Source organism: Cyprinus carpio, chromosome B18 (genome assembly GCF_018340385.1).
Source record: "Cyprinus carpio isolate SPL01 chromosome B18, ASM1834038v1, whole genome shotgun sequence".
Classification (NCBI taxonomy): Eukaryota; Metazoa; Chordata; class Actinopteri; order Cypriniformes; family Cyprinidae; genus Cyprinus; species Cyprinus carpio.
This window is the reverse complement of record NC_056614.1, coordinates 22,472,859-22,487,434: the sequence shown is the minus strand read 5'-3', so window position 1 is coordinate 22,487,434 and position 14,576 is coordinate 22,472,859. Positions and strand designations below refer to the sequence as shown.

Below are 14,576 nucleotides of genomic sequence, written 5' to 3'. Positions count from 1 at the left end.
TAATTTGTTTTTGATATTGTGTGTAATAAATGATCGTTTGCCCTCTCAAATGTGTCAAATTGAAGAACTTAAAAAAACAATAAAAAAAATGGTCATCTAATGTTTTTATGCACTATTATATTATTTATACATATTTGAAAAGAGCTTTTTTACATTTTCAGCCTTCCTTTTAATTTTAAGTAGTTTGGGTGGGTTATTATTTTTTATTTAAATATTTATATTTGGCTTTCTTTTTATTTTAGTACTTCAAAGTAATTTCTTTTAGTTGTCAAGGCAACATTTCTATTTTTTCAAATTCAAGTATTTCTTATATTTTTATTTTATTTTATTTCAGATTTATTTCAATTAACAAAAGATTTAATATTTTGTAAATTTTATGCTGTTTTTAAAATAACTATGCTTATTATGTTAACATAATTTGCAGCAGCAGCAACAACAAACCATAAAAGTGGTCCATATATTTTATTTCTTCGTCTTCTAAAGTCGTCTGTATATTGCGATCAGACTGATATTTACTGTAAGTCCTTATTTACTGCATCATCTTTTCTCAAATCAGATTTGGTGGTGTTAGATACATCACATCAGGTTTTTCACATCAAATCTTTTCCTCAAATTAAGCTCATAATTTTGCGAATGTACTATGCTATTTGTTTTTGTTTTGTTTTTAAACATGTTTAATATAAACATGACAAGCTGAGGGTGAAGATTCTTTTTGTAACAGCAGAGGTTTTGATCAATGTGATGGTGAGTAGATGATCACAGAGTTGTCATTTTTGGGTAAACCATTGCTTTACAGCTGCAGCAGGGTTGCCAGGTTTTTGCAACAAAACCCGCCCAACTGCTACTCAAAAAAAAATTCAGAGAAGGAGGGGGGTGTTCCTAAGCTGTCCTCAGCTCTCTCACTCGTTTTGAATGTCACAGCTAACTATCTTTTATTCTGACTCTTAACTCGTTCCTGTGCCTCCTCGTCTCTCGGGGCTTCAGAAATCTTGTGGTTGTAGGTGGAGGAGGTCGTGTCTAAACTGGAAAAGTGCAGCTCTGATATCTCCCATAAAAGCCTTGAGTCGGTGCCACAGCCATTAGAATTCCACCGAGTACGGAAGAAGTCGGTGTGATGTGCCCAATTCACCAAAAAAAAATATATATATCCCTCGCTATCTCTATCTCTCAGCCATAACTTTAACTCTCTCATTCATGCCGTTCTCTCTCTTTCTCTCACCTGTCCTCTCTCTCTCTCTCTCTCCTCAGACGAACTTGCGTGGCTGATAAAAGGAAGAGTTTTCAAAGACTTCAGCACTTCCAATGTATTATTCTGGCCAGAAAATCCCTGGCAAAAATTGCATTCCATTTTCCCCGCTTATAATCTCTGCTGCTTCGTCCTCTTTAGAAAGCCAGAAGCCAGCTGATTGGATGTCAGCAGAATAATTTAGCTGAAGAGAGAACACCCTGGGAAGGTTTTTTAATTTTAAATTTCAGTGAGGAAATGCTAACCTGACTCCTCTTTGTGAGACATCTGAATCCATCACAGTCCCAGTGACAGAAAGTGTTGAGAAGTTCCGTCAGTGTTTGTGTATGATAAAGATTCACTGTTATCCCACAACCTCGACATAAGGAATAAAACAGACAATTCATCATTTAGTTTGTTTATTATGATGCCGTAATGTCCTTTTTTATTGCACACTGCACCAGGGTACTGTTCTATTGCTTTGTGGTCAAACCGAAAAGTTCAGTGCCTTCCTGAAGTTTACACCCAACACATTTGTAACTCCTTTACAGATCTGAAGGAGGGTTTTTAGTCTATTTAAGCCTTACATACAAATTCAAAATCATCCCAAATTGTTCTTGATACATCCAACGAACATGCCATTTCAGAAAAACAAACAGAGAAAGAGTGTCCAGTCACACATTCAGTATTTGGGTTTGACAACTGTACTGTATTTACTAACAGATGTGACTCTAAATTGTCCTGTACATACAACAGAAAACAAAATTAATCCATCTTTTTTTATGCTTGCAGGCCCACACATAATCAGTTTAATTGATTTTCACAATATTGGAACCTACCTAAGTTATATTTATTAAGTATTTTGGCAAGTAAGTTGATAATCTCAATTGTGTTTAACCGATTTTTGCAGATTTTTCTTTCCAGAAAAATGTGGGGAAAAGTCTGCAGATTCTGTACAGGCCTGGTCTTGAGTCATGCCTGTAACTATAAGTGATGGATATAACCACAGTACATATCAAGATTTTGTATTGTTTTGATTTAGTTTGATTAATCTAAACCTTTTTGGTGACTCCTTCTAAGTCCCTAAGACTCCTTCTAAGACTCCTCCTAATTGTTTTTCTCAATTACCTTGTCTACCCAGACACTTAGAAATAATAGAAATAGTGAAAATCTACTCACTCCCAGGCCATTCAAGATGTATATGAGTTTGTTTCTTCATTAGAACAGATGTAGCATTACATCACTTGCTCAGCAATGGATCCTCTGCAGTGAATGGGTGCCGTCAGAACAAGAGTCCAAACAGCTGATAAAAACATCACAATAATCCACAAGTAATCCACAAGATTCCAGTCCATCAATTAATGTCTTAAAGCAAAAGGCTATATGTTTCTAAGAAAAAATCCATCATGTCTATAATTCAAAATAATGCCCTTTCCAGTAAAATTTTTTTTCCATCCCCTAGTGTCCTTTATTATGGACCGATATTTTGGCAAGAAGTAGTTAAAAACACCACAATGATTGTTTTTTTTTTCTTACAAAGTGTAACTTTTCGATAAACAAAATGTTAACTGATGAACTGGAGTGGTGTGGACTTTCATTCTGACGGCACCCATTCACTACAGAGGATCCATTGGGGACCCAGTGATGAAATGCTACATTTCTCTAAATCTGTTCCTATGAACAAGCACCTTGTATAGCCTGAGAAATCATTTTAAAATCAGTAAAATCTGCAAATTTTCTTTTTTGGGTGAACTTTGATACTAATATCTTGCACTCTGCCTACATAGTACACACTCCACTATTTAGTTCTGCTCACACATCAACCGAACTCGATGTTGAATTCAGATGTGACACCTGTAAGTATCAAGTAGTCACTTTGGTTATAGGATACGGACGGTTGTCACTTTCTTTCAAAACAGTTTATGAACCTAACCGTATTTATCACTCCAAACAGGGCTGTCATCTGTATTCTGCCGTGGTGTGAAGACTTATGTCAAACATGAACAGAACTCTGAAAGTTTGCCTTAAACTTTCCCATGCAGTGACGCGTTTAGACACAGCCGGCTGCTTTTGCAGTAAGACCCTCGATCCCCACTCTGAAATGAAATCGCTGCAGTGGGTGAGGGAGGCTCACTCTCCATTTGTGTTTCTGCGCAGACTGCAGTCTCGGCTCCCTCCTAAAACGTTTCTAAGCCACTCAGACGAAACCGCCACATTTGACTTTTTCTTCTCTCAAAAACATTCTTAAAGAGGCTAAGGCTGGAACGCGGACCCCTAGCAACTTAACGTGCAGAAAGAGGATGTGTGCAGATTTTGGGAGGGTGTTGTACTGTAAGCCTCACCACAAAAGCATTGAGTTGCTGAGTATGGGGCTGGAGTTTATGGGGCAGTGAAATACATTACATAAACCACGCTGTTTATCTCTCTACACACGTTGACTTACTGACTTTCTTTGTTTCAAATGTGGACTGTATCTGCTCTCCTCATATTGCCTCATATGTTTTTGTAGTTCTTTAATACAAAGAGCAAAATTTTTATTTATTTGTGTAAAAGTGACCGCCACAGTACTGGTTTCCAGGGTGTTGCTATGCAGTTGTGAAGATGTTCTGGGTGGCTTTTAGAATGTTACTGTGCTGTTGCTAGGATGTGGTTGGTTTCCAAAGTGTTGCTATGCAGTTGTGAAGATGTTCTGGGTGATTTTTGGAATGTTACTGTGCTGTTGCTAGGATGTGGTTGGTTTCCAAGGGGTTGCTATGCAGTTGTGAAGATGTTCTCGGTGGCTTTTAGAATGTTACTGTGCTGTTGCTAGGATGTGTTTGGTTTCCATGGTGTTGCTATGCAGTTGTGAAGTTGTTTTGGATGATTTTTGGAATGTAACTGTGCTGTTGCTAAGATGTTGTTGGTGGATTACAGGATGTTGCTATTTAGTTGTGAAGATGTGCTGGGTGGTTTTTAGAATGTTACTGTGGTGTTGCTAAGATGTTCTGGGTGGTTTCCAGGTTGTTGCTATGCAGTTGTGAAGATATTCTGGGTGATTTTTGGAATGTTACTGTGCTGTTGCTAGGGTGTGGTTAGTTTCCATGGAGTTGCCATGCAGTTGTGAAGATGCTCTCTATGTTTTTCAGAATGTTACTGTGCTGTTGCTAAGAGGTTGTGGGTGGTTTTTAGTATGTTACTGGCATTGCTATGCAGTTGCAAAGGTGTTATTAGTGTAGTATGTCACTATGCAGGTGCTAACATGTTGTGGGTGGTTTCCAGAGCATTTTATGCAGTTGCTAAAGTGCTCTGAGTGGTTTATTTACCATGGTACAGTTACTATGGTGTTTTGAATGGTTGCCAGGGTGCAGTTATGCAGTTCCTAAGGTGTTCCTATGTTTTTGTTTGCATGTTTTTAAGGCGTTCTGGGCAGTTTCCAGGGTGTTGCTATGCAATTGTTCAGATGTTTTAAGTGGTTTTCAGCAAGTTACTGTTCAGGTGCTGCAAATGTTCAGATTGTTTTTTAAATGTTGCTATGCAGGGTGTTCTGAGTTTTGAGTTAGGCTACCTAATGACATTTACTTAAGGTTAGGGGTTTGTTGGAATTCATAATCCTATTGCTCACCATAGTAATCACTAATTAGTGGGCGAAAAGGGAAAAAAGTGAGGAAGTGTATAGTTATTGATTGTACACATTGATTGTACATATTTGTGTAGTTGGACTACATCTCTTGTGTTTCTGTGAGCAAGTCCGTCTCCATTGGAAGACTTAATCTGTCACTGATTGGTTATGTTCCTCTGTCATCCGATTTTCTCGTTCCTGCTGTGTATGTTCACATCCTGGTACTGTTAACTGACACACAAATGATTTCCTTTGCTGCCATGCTGATGAATTATGAATGCTGAGAGCTTTAGCATTTCTAGGTTACTGTTACATGTTTGTTTACTATGTCTCTTTTTGACGAATGGATGGTCCTACAATAACATGATACAGTTTGACACTTACATTAGGTAGCGTGATATTGTACAGAATCCCTTGGGGCCGTGCGATGACCGCAAGCTAAAAACAAGCAAACTTTTAACATTTTAGCTCTCCTCAATCTTCAGCTTTTCAAAGAACCCGAGCGTCCCACTCTCTTCCAAACGAACCAACAGAAAAACATAGAAATGTATAAAACCTCTGAAATGTAAAAAAAGACGTCTGTAAAAAATGGCCTGGTCCCCTCCCGCCCAAAGGCTCTGAGGAACCTCTCGTATTAAAACTATAGGACAAATGATAAGGCACAACAAGCCGATATCGAACAACAGAATACATTTCACATTCACTGCATCACAAAGCATTTCACACATCAGAAACGCAACCGATTATCACCAGTTTTCCACTGAAATGGTGCCGGTGCCAGTGTTGGGGTAGACAGAAATATTAAGCAGCACAAATATTTCTTAAAACTGAAGATAAGAAGTGTTCCTTAAGCAGCTAATCAGCACATTAGAATGATTTCTGAAGGATCATGTTACACTAAAGACTGGAATAATAATGCTGAAAATTCAGCTATGCCATTTAAGAAATAAATCACATTTTAAAATCTATTGATATAGAAAACAGTTATTTTAAATTGTAATAATGTTTCACAATGTGAATGTATTTTTGATTAAATGCAGCCTTGGTGAGCAAAAGATCATGTAAATATTTGCAGTTTCAGTTTTTCTCCTTACTTTCAATTATTTACAATTCCAATTTATGTTCTAAAAAATGTATTTGGTGAGGACATTATCCTATTGTTTGCCCTCTGACAATACTGTTTCTTGCTTCGTCACAAACAGGTTTAAGTGGCAGGTGTGGACGTGATTTTTTTTTCACCGTTTATCCAGTCGACAAGTGTGGGACGGTACCATTATGGTGGAAAAGGGGTATATATCAACTTTATAAATGTAAACATATATATAACATCTCAGAGCACTGCATATATGTGCTGCAACATAAACATGCATCACAGCCAATCTAAAACGCAACGCTTATGAGATGCAGTTAATGTAATATGCTTTCAGATGTCATGACAGTGTACTAAAATGGTGTTGTAACCTCTGGCGTACAGCCACTGCCTGTGATGAGACGACGTGAAGCTTGAGGTGCGAGCCCTCACTCGATGGTTTTCCCGCTCTGGACCTCATGACCAGCGTAGACTCTAATACTGTCAACTTGTGCTGTTAAAACCATCGGTTAAGATTCTGTACAAAATGTACAACATAGAAATACATACAGTTTAGGTTATTACAATGAGGCCTACAAAAGAAAACGACCACAAATTCCAGTGTCCAGTATTGCAGGCGGAGCTGTTTCTGTCAGTCTCTACTGTGGCCCAATCAAAAACTGGTTTGAGTTTTACATTATCACATCATGGCCGTTTACAACATACATAATAAAGCTATCAAAACAAAAGTTTCCAAAATCTCTCTATAAAGGATTTTTTTGTTCTTTTGTTTCTCTACAACGTCAGTTAATATTTACAACAAGCCCTAAAAATAATTTAATAATCATTATAATCATACACACTTTCTACACACTGTAGGCAGACCTAGTTCTTGGGCAGAGCACAATGTGTGCTGATTGGCTAACAGTCGCTAAGGAGCAGGAGTCTGGAGGAAGAGGCGAGGTCACAGAGAGGAAGTGGTGGAGTCGACGATCTCTCTGCCATTGCACACCGTTGGAACGTAGTGGGCGCTAACAGATGCAAGAAAGAGAGCAAAAGGAGAATTAGACAAATGAAAAGAAGGTATGGACAAAGGAATGTAAAAGAGATGGGACCTAACAAGTCCTCATTTTTTATATTCGTTCCTGCATATAATATCATTTAGTTATTTTTGCAAGAAATTAATACCGAAGTTTTCTTATATATATATTACAGAACCATGCGGTTATGCATATTATTTTTGATTATTTAAAACTGAAATAGGATTAGAAATAATAAGGACCAATTCTCACTATTAATAAGCTGCTCATTAGCATGCATATTACTAGAATATTAACTGTATAAAGTAGGTATAGGGCTATCACTTATTGAGATATTCCATGCATAATGAAAATGTTCATACTGTGTTTACATGGTATACTGTATACTGCAGCAATAGTGATGTATGTTAAAATGCAATTCCAAACACAGCAAGGTTTACAGATGGCCAACTTCAGATAAAAGGTGCCACAAACTTTTCACATAGTTCACTGACATCGTTTTCCCCCAAATTTGATCCTCCTCTTATTACCTCCCTCCCGCTCTTTTCTCTCCTAGCGGGTGACTGTATGTGATCTCTGCTCTGCAGTGTCTTCTCTTCTTTGCAGTGTCTGTCATGTTATTTATTAGATGGATGAAATGTAAATAAAGATGAAACTGTTTACCTGATCTGTTTTTGTGCTTGTGAATAATGCATTAGAGCAGAAGCTGTTGTCTGCGCACACTTGGGCTTATTACCCAGCATCAGGCGGGAGTAAGGCCGCTCAGTCGCACATTTCCTCTGGGCGCCTACACAACTGCTCTGTGCGACAATGCTGACATTAAAATCCTCAGTGTAAATTGGCATATCAAAGGGCTGTAATCACTACAAACCGTCTGTGTAAGCAATGCGGAAAGTTCAACACTGGCAACCAGTTGGCCTTGTGTGTCACTTGTATTTAAAGCACAAGTGAATTGCTTTGCAGCATTTTCTCACTTTGTGCTGTTTTTTTGTTGCAAGTTTTTTTATTGTGATTCATGATGTAAGTATATAATAAATGATCACATTAGACACAATTTGTTTTTGTCCCAGGCCCTGCTCTTTTCCCTGGTTTAAACACATTGTGTGTCCTTGGTTATAATTGGCAATTGGCAAGATAATCGGCCAAGTCTGTAGTCTGCTTGCTTAACAGTGAGAACTGGTCCCTATACTAAAGTGTTATGGTCACATTTATGCCATTGACATGAATACAATTGTTCTTCAAATACGGGAATATATCTTTTTGTTTTGTGTGTAGAACTCACCGTGGGATGCGTAGCTAGTGGCCGGCCCGCTCACACTGAACCGATTCATGTTTAACCGGTGACTGGTGACGTTCTTCTGAGGCTGGAACATGATGATGTGGACTTTGGGGGCAAACATGCAGCCCAGCACCACAAATCCACTCAGACTGACAGATATACACATGGTTGTGGTTTGGACCTGAGCGAGAGAGATAAAGAGAGGAAAACCACAATTCATGTCTCACCCTCATTGTCTCTATGGTGACTCCCATTCATTCCCATAATCAGAAGCTATTAGTTGTAACTATCAAGAACCCCCTTGGCTAATAAAGAGGTAGAGCACGGGGGTATAATAACAGTGACATTTAGCAAAGTGCTGTGTAAATAGCATTTGATTAGAAGTAGTTGAATGTCTCCCATTAGCAACATAATTTTCCTCCCTCCAGTTTTAGATCTTCTTGTTGTTCCCCGCAGTCCCCCGTCAAGGCGCACCGCTGTTAGAGAACGAATAGGAGGACGGATATAACGCTAAACTGAACAGAAATTTCTCAGCCTAGGGGAATCTAGATCTTCACTAACTATCCAACGCTGTTACGCTTAAGGAACGATTTCACAGAGAGCTAAATAAACGGTATGATCTGTTTCAGTTAGACTTTTATCTCATTATGACTTATCAGCAGGTTCCCCATGTGCGTATGTTCATGTCCTGCTAAAAATACGCGAACAGATAAGCTGTTCTGTTAGTCTTGCTCATATTTTCTGCAGTGTAATCAGCGTGAGCCATCTTATAAAGCTGTCCTTATTCTGTTGTGTTTTACTCGGTCGGTTCGTAGCTCTGCATGCATTTGCACACGGGTTTCTGTATCTTTCAACTTTCCTGTGCTTCTACAGGCATCAGCATTCTGTGCGAATGGTCTCTGAGGGCCACGTCTCTTGAGCAAAGAGCCTCTCTTTGCACTTCATTGACTGCAGCCTAGTAATATACGTTTTCGTCCTGCTCACTGCAAGAATTCCTCTTTGCGTCAGCAGGCTGTCTACATGGTCCAGTTTCTCTCTTGAGTGGCAATGCTGTTTGGGTACTTCAAGCTGGTGTGGTGAATGACAAGCTCGGTTATAGAGACTGAATCGCTCTATGTGATATATTTGTTGCATCAACGAGCTATTGAGAAGTTTTCTGTTGAGGCTACATGTTTGCTGAAGATTTAAATTTGTCAACAGATTTCTATCTGACAGTTCTGCTTACTTGGTGTAATTCCTAATACACGTAACAGCTATCTGAACAGCAGGCGTCTTACGGTCCCACAAGCGTGGATACAAGACAACGTCGTCTGTTTTGCATGTTAATGGCTTTTTTTCTGGTTCCGCTTTTCAGCTCAGATCAGTTTGATTCATTCTCACTAAAGCAGATTAAATCTGTGTTCAGTTAGCTTCAGGTACTTTCATTTGATTTGAGCAGTATTTCTGCTTATGTCAGACAGGATTGGGTATAATTCAGTTATGTTAAGTATTGGTTACCTTTAAATTCATGAGCTGGAAATGTAATCAATTTGGCCACACCCCAAAGCAAGCTGAATTCCTTTCAATTTGTAGAATAACAAATATTGTTTTTTTTTTTTTTTAAGTAAAAAGACAAGTAAGATGTTCCCTACCCTCAGAATTGAGGCAAAAGGTTCACAGTGGCATGTTGACCATCACCCATTCCATTTTATTACATATAACTTAATTACTGAACTTATTTGTTTTGTTTTCTTTGTATATATGGATCACTTGGGTTGCTACTGACATCTGGTGAACATTTCAAGTCAACAGCACCTTTAGATTTTTTTTTAAAATGGTGATGCGTTCAATACTTATTTTACCCGCTGTATGCATGGCTAAGGACTTCATATGGACAACTTTAAAGGTGATTTTCTCAGTATTTAGATTTTTTTTTGCACACTCAGATTCCTGATTTTTAAATAGTTGTATCTCAGCCAAATATTATCCTATCCTAACAAATCATACATCAATGTAAAGCTTATTTATTCGAAAAAAAAAAAAAAAAATTGTGGTCAAGGGTCACACATACTGTTCAGATGTATTTTTTGACTTGTATTTTGTTATTTGATTTGTCTGCTTTTAGCATTTTGCATTTTTACACTTTTAAAAATTAATATAGCAAACAATATATACATTTTAAATATTATAGATCTGTCTGTGTATAAGGCCTATGAAACATCTTTAAACTTTCAGATGAGGTTAAATGAATCCATCATTCAAGATTTGCCTTGACAAACCATCCTTTTCTATTTGAAGGGAAGTTCACCCAAAAATTAAACTTTTGTCATTGTTTCATATCAGAACAAAAGAAGATACATTGACTCTGGCAACTAAGCAACATTGGAGCACAATGACTTTCATTAAAAACATAAAAATATCTTATTTTGTGTTCCACTTAAAAATAGTGTCATACAGGTTTGGAATGACATGATTGCGAGTAAACGGTGACACAATTACATTTTTGGGCAATTTATCCCTTTAAATGTTACACTTATTGCAATTTCAGTTAACTCTTATTTTACAGAATTAATTTTACATGTCAGACGTACCCTGTAGTCACTGGAAGTGACGTAGAAGATGGGCAAGAAGGCCAGCCAGATGATACAGGTGGTGTACATGGTGAAGCCAATGAACTTGGCCTCATTGAAGTTCTCCGGACACTTGCGGGTCTTGAAGGCGTAGACCGTGCAGAGGACCACCAGAACCACGTCGTAGCTCAGCGACAGCAGCATGCTAGAGTCCCGTACGTTACACTTCAAAATGACAGTCTGACGTTTCTCCGGCGTTGTGAACCGCCGCGTGCCAGGCACTTCCACGAGTAGCCAGACAGACACCAACAAGAGCTGCACGGAGATCAGCAACAGACAGATGAACACCTGTGAGCTGGGACTGATGAAGCGTGGCCTCTGAGCCCCGCCCTCTTTTACACCGCTGAAGATGCGAGCGATGCGATTGGTCTTCGTGAGCAAGGCGGAGTAGCATACCGCGAACGAGGTACCGAGGCCTAACCGCCGCAGCGTGCACACGATAGGCGAAGGTTTTGCGATGAATATGAAAGTCATGACATAGGACATGAAGACGCCCAGCAGCAGGATGTAGCACAGCTCACGACCGGACGCTTTAACCAGCGGCGTATCGTTGTGCCGAATGAAAACGACGAAGACCATTAAGGTGCATATGAAGCCAACACATGCAATCGAGATGGGTCCAATGGCCCAAGCATCCTCCCACATGATGTAGTCCTCAGGAAGGTCGTAGCATCCTGTCAGGTCGGGACGGGGCCATTGGCCGGGTGCACAGGGCATGCATGTGAACTCATCTGGCAGGTATTCATAGGGCTCACAAGGAGTACAAATCCAGCAACAGTATTCGCCTGCTTGCATCTTCTTCATCTCATTGGGAGCGCAAGGGTCACTGCACTGAGACGTGGGTACATCCGCTCCCCTCGGCCAGCCGATTAAGCCCTCATTTAGGGAGAGACTCTCTGCCCACTCTCCAACCTGGATATAAGTGAACTTGTCGCTGCCTGGCACACGCTGGTAGTTGAAGATGTTGTATCGGCCAATTCCGTCACCATACGCGTCAAACTTTACTTGATTCTCCGAGCCGGCAGGGGAGAACGGAGCTTGAGAGAGAGTACAAGAAAGAGGGGAGAAGTTAATTCACACATATCAAGCGGAATGAAACACGTTATTAACTCAAGAACAGATAGTTCCCTTTATGACTGTCTTTGGTTATTATCAGTAAGTACGTAAATGGCTGCAGGCTCATGAAGCAATTATAGTAGGCAAAGAAAAGTATCATAAAATATCTAAACAAAATGACTTTGCAACGCCATTCGATTTTGAGTGGAGAACATATCGAGGGTTTGATGAGGAATCATGCTGCTTACTGTCAGGGTTTATGTGCTAGGTATTGGTTTTATCGTTCATATGGAGTCTCCCACACACCCGTACTGTAGCTTGGGGCTCTGGGAGTAAGCTTCCTTGGTCAGCACATTGCAAAATAAGACATGGGCAAATGAGCACAGAGGAGCTGATGCTTCTGTCTCGCGTTTTGGCCTCGGGGAGAATGATATATTGTGAACCAGGAGAAAAGACAAGAAGAAAATGCCCCTCAAGGGATGATGGTGAAACTGTCACTACTGTTTGTACAAGTGATCATTTTTCTATAGGGGCAAGAGAAAGAGTGAGAATTGAGGTTGTGGAGATGTTGACAGAAGTTGTCGATCTATCTATCTGTCTGTCTGTCTGTCCTTCCGTCCGTCCATATAACGTATTATTTTTATTATTAGTTTTATAAATATATATATGTATACATATTCAGCTAGTTATTTGGTTCTGTCAGGAATGTGTATATGTATATATATTATGTATTCATTACAGTGCCATGATTTTTATATACTTATTTTTTGTAATTTTAACTACATGTAGACACACAAATAGTAGGCTACATCCAAACCTGGTGCAGTGCAATTTCTCTGCACGGTGTAATTGCTCAGAGGGTCTTTGAAAGCTCGCTGCTGGATGATGATTCATCAGATAAGGAAAACAGGTTAGAAGTTATGAACCCCATCATTCACAAAGATAACGTCAATGTCAACACCCATGCACACACGCACCCACGTACACACACACACACACACACACACATGAAGCTGAAGTGCAATGAAATCCACACACGTCTTGCTGTATTCGAGAACTTCATCGTGTGCTGGATCAAATTAACCTTCTGTGGCCCATAGTTCATTTCTTCATAGCTCATCTGTTCGTTCCAGAATTTGATGGCATGCGACCCTCGATAATGTGTAATCATCCCTCATTGGAAGCAGATGTTGAGCACACCCCAATAATAAATAATCAGCATCTGGTAACAGGATAATTAACTGTAATATAATTACCCGTTACAAACACTAATTGCAGTTAATTAGCTTGCGCTAAGTCTCTAAGGATATGGACATACCTATTGTGTGACAAATGCTTTCCGTTTAGGACTCAATGTGACAATCATGGATGGATATCTCTATCTATCTATCTATCTATCTATCTATCTATCTATCTATCTATCTATCTGTCTATCTATTTATCTATCTATCTATCTATCTATCTATCTATCTATCTATCTATCTATCTATCTATCTATCCATCCATCCATCCATCCATCTATCTATCTATCTATCCATCCATCTGTTGTTCTATCACAGTGATGGATACAAAATACATCTATCAGTGATAGGTTGATGGATAGATCAGTATGATTGAAATGCAGATATTAGATCATGTATGTATGGACAGATATGGGATATGGGTCATGATTTGATTTGATCAGAGTTCAATCTCAAAATCTCTTATTTTATGGCAGTCTGCAAAATAATTACTTCATTGTACATTTTTTACACTTTTATTTTATGATCTTTTGATGCCTTGTGTAATTTAAAGAACAAAGTTTTATCGTGGACAAAAAACAGTGTATTTCACTATATAAAATAACTAAGTGTGGATCAAAATATCTCTCTGTGCATCCCTGACAGATGTTTGCATGTTTTGTTAGGGGATGCTGTAGACACAGATACGGTAAATCAACAAATCAGGCTTGTAGTCTGACGGTGCCTTAGAATAGCTTTATTGATTTGAACAGATCCGGCAAGAGCAGTTTAACCTGTGTGAGAAGAGCAATTCTGTCTATTACTGCTTGACACGAATCACTCAGACTGCTCATGGAGCAGAGGGACATAAACATTCACAGGCCGACTGAGGATGAACATGAATTTATAATTGACCTCCCTCTCATAGGGGATTCGCAAAGTTGTTTATAGATTTTGACACAAGGCATAAAGATCACCATTAAGGCATAAAGAACAGCACTGTACATCATATCGAGTGTATAAATGTGGTCAGGGGTGTTATGCACTTATTTTTGAAGGAGAAAAAGACTTTTACTCTTTTAATAGTCCTGTATGCTAGACATTACATTAGATGTTTTGCTGCTATCCCTCCATTTGTCTTTGTTTGCTCGTTCCAGATGAACTATCTGCGCAATGGCATGGTTTATTCAGTGACCGTTTCTGCAGGTTACATTGTTACGCCTGTAGTTGGCGACAAGTGACTCTCTTTATGAGTGTCATTGATTAATTAATTCAGCCGATTTGTTTCAAAATACTGGTTCATTCAGCAAATAAATTAGTGATGTGTTGAATCATGCACGATTTAGCTGCAACTGAGCTGTTTATACATACCATAAATATAAAAATATATAATTATTGTTTTCAAAAGAAAAGTGCTTTTTTTTTTGTTACAACTTGTGCAGTCTCTCTTTCTGTCTCTCTCTTTGGTAATATACGCTTA

General features: G+C 38.9%; 1 protein-coding gene across 1 annotated transcript in view; it reads right to left on the bottom strand.

Moving 5' to 3' along the window:
- Positions 1–1,627: 1,627 nt before the first annotated feature.
- grm3 (glutamate receptor, metabotropic 3) overlaps positions 1,628–14,576 on the bottom strand; it is a 39,583-nt gene continuing 26,634 nt past the window's right edge. The window contains exons 4-6 of the mRNA XM_042744378.1: positions 10,782–11,857; positions 8,215–8,392; positions 1,628–6,933 (exon numbers count right to left, since the gene is read on the bottom strand). Coding sequence (XP_042600312.1) covers positions 6,857–6,933; positions 8,215–8,392; positions 10,782–11,857 — 1,331 coding nt within the window. The 3' untranslated portion in view covers positions 1,628–6,856. The remainder of the gene's footprint in view (positions 6,934–8,214; positions 8,393–10,781; positions 11,858–14,576) is intronic.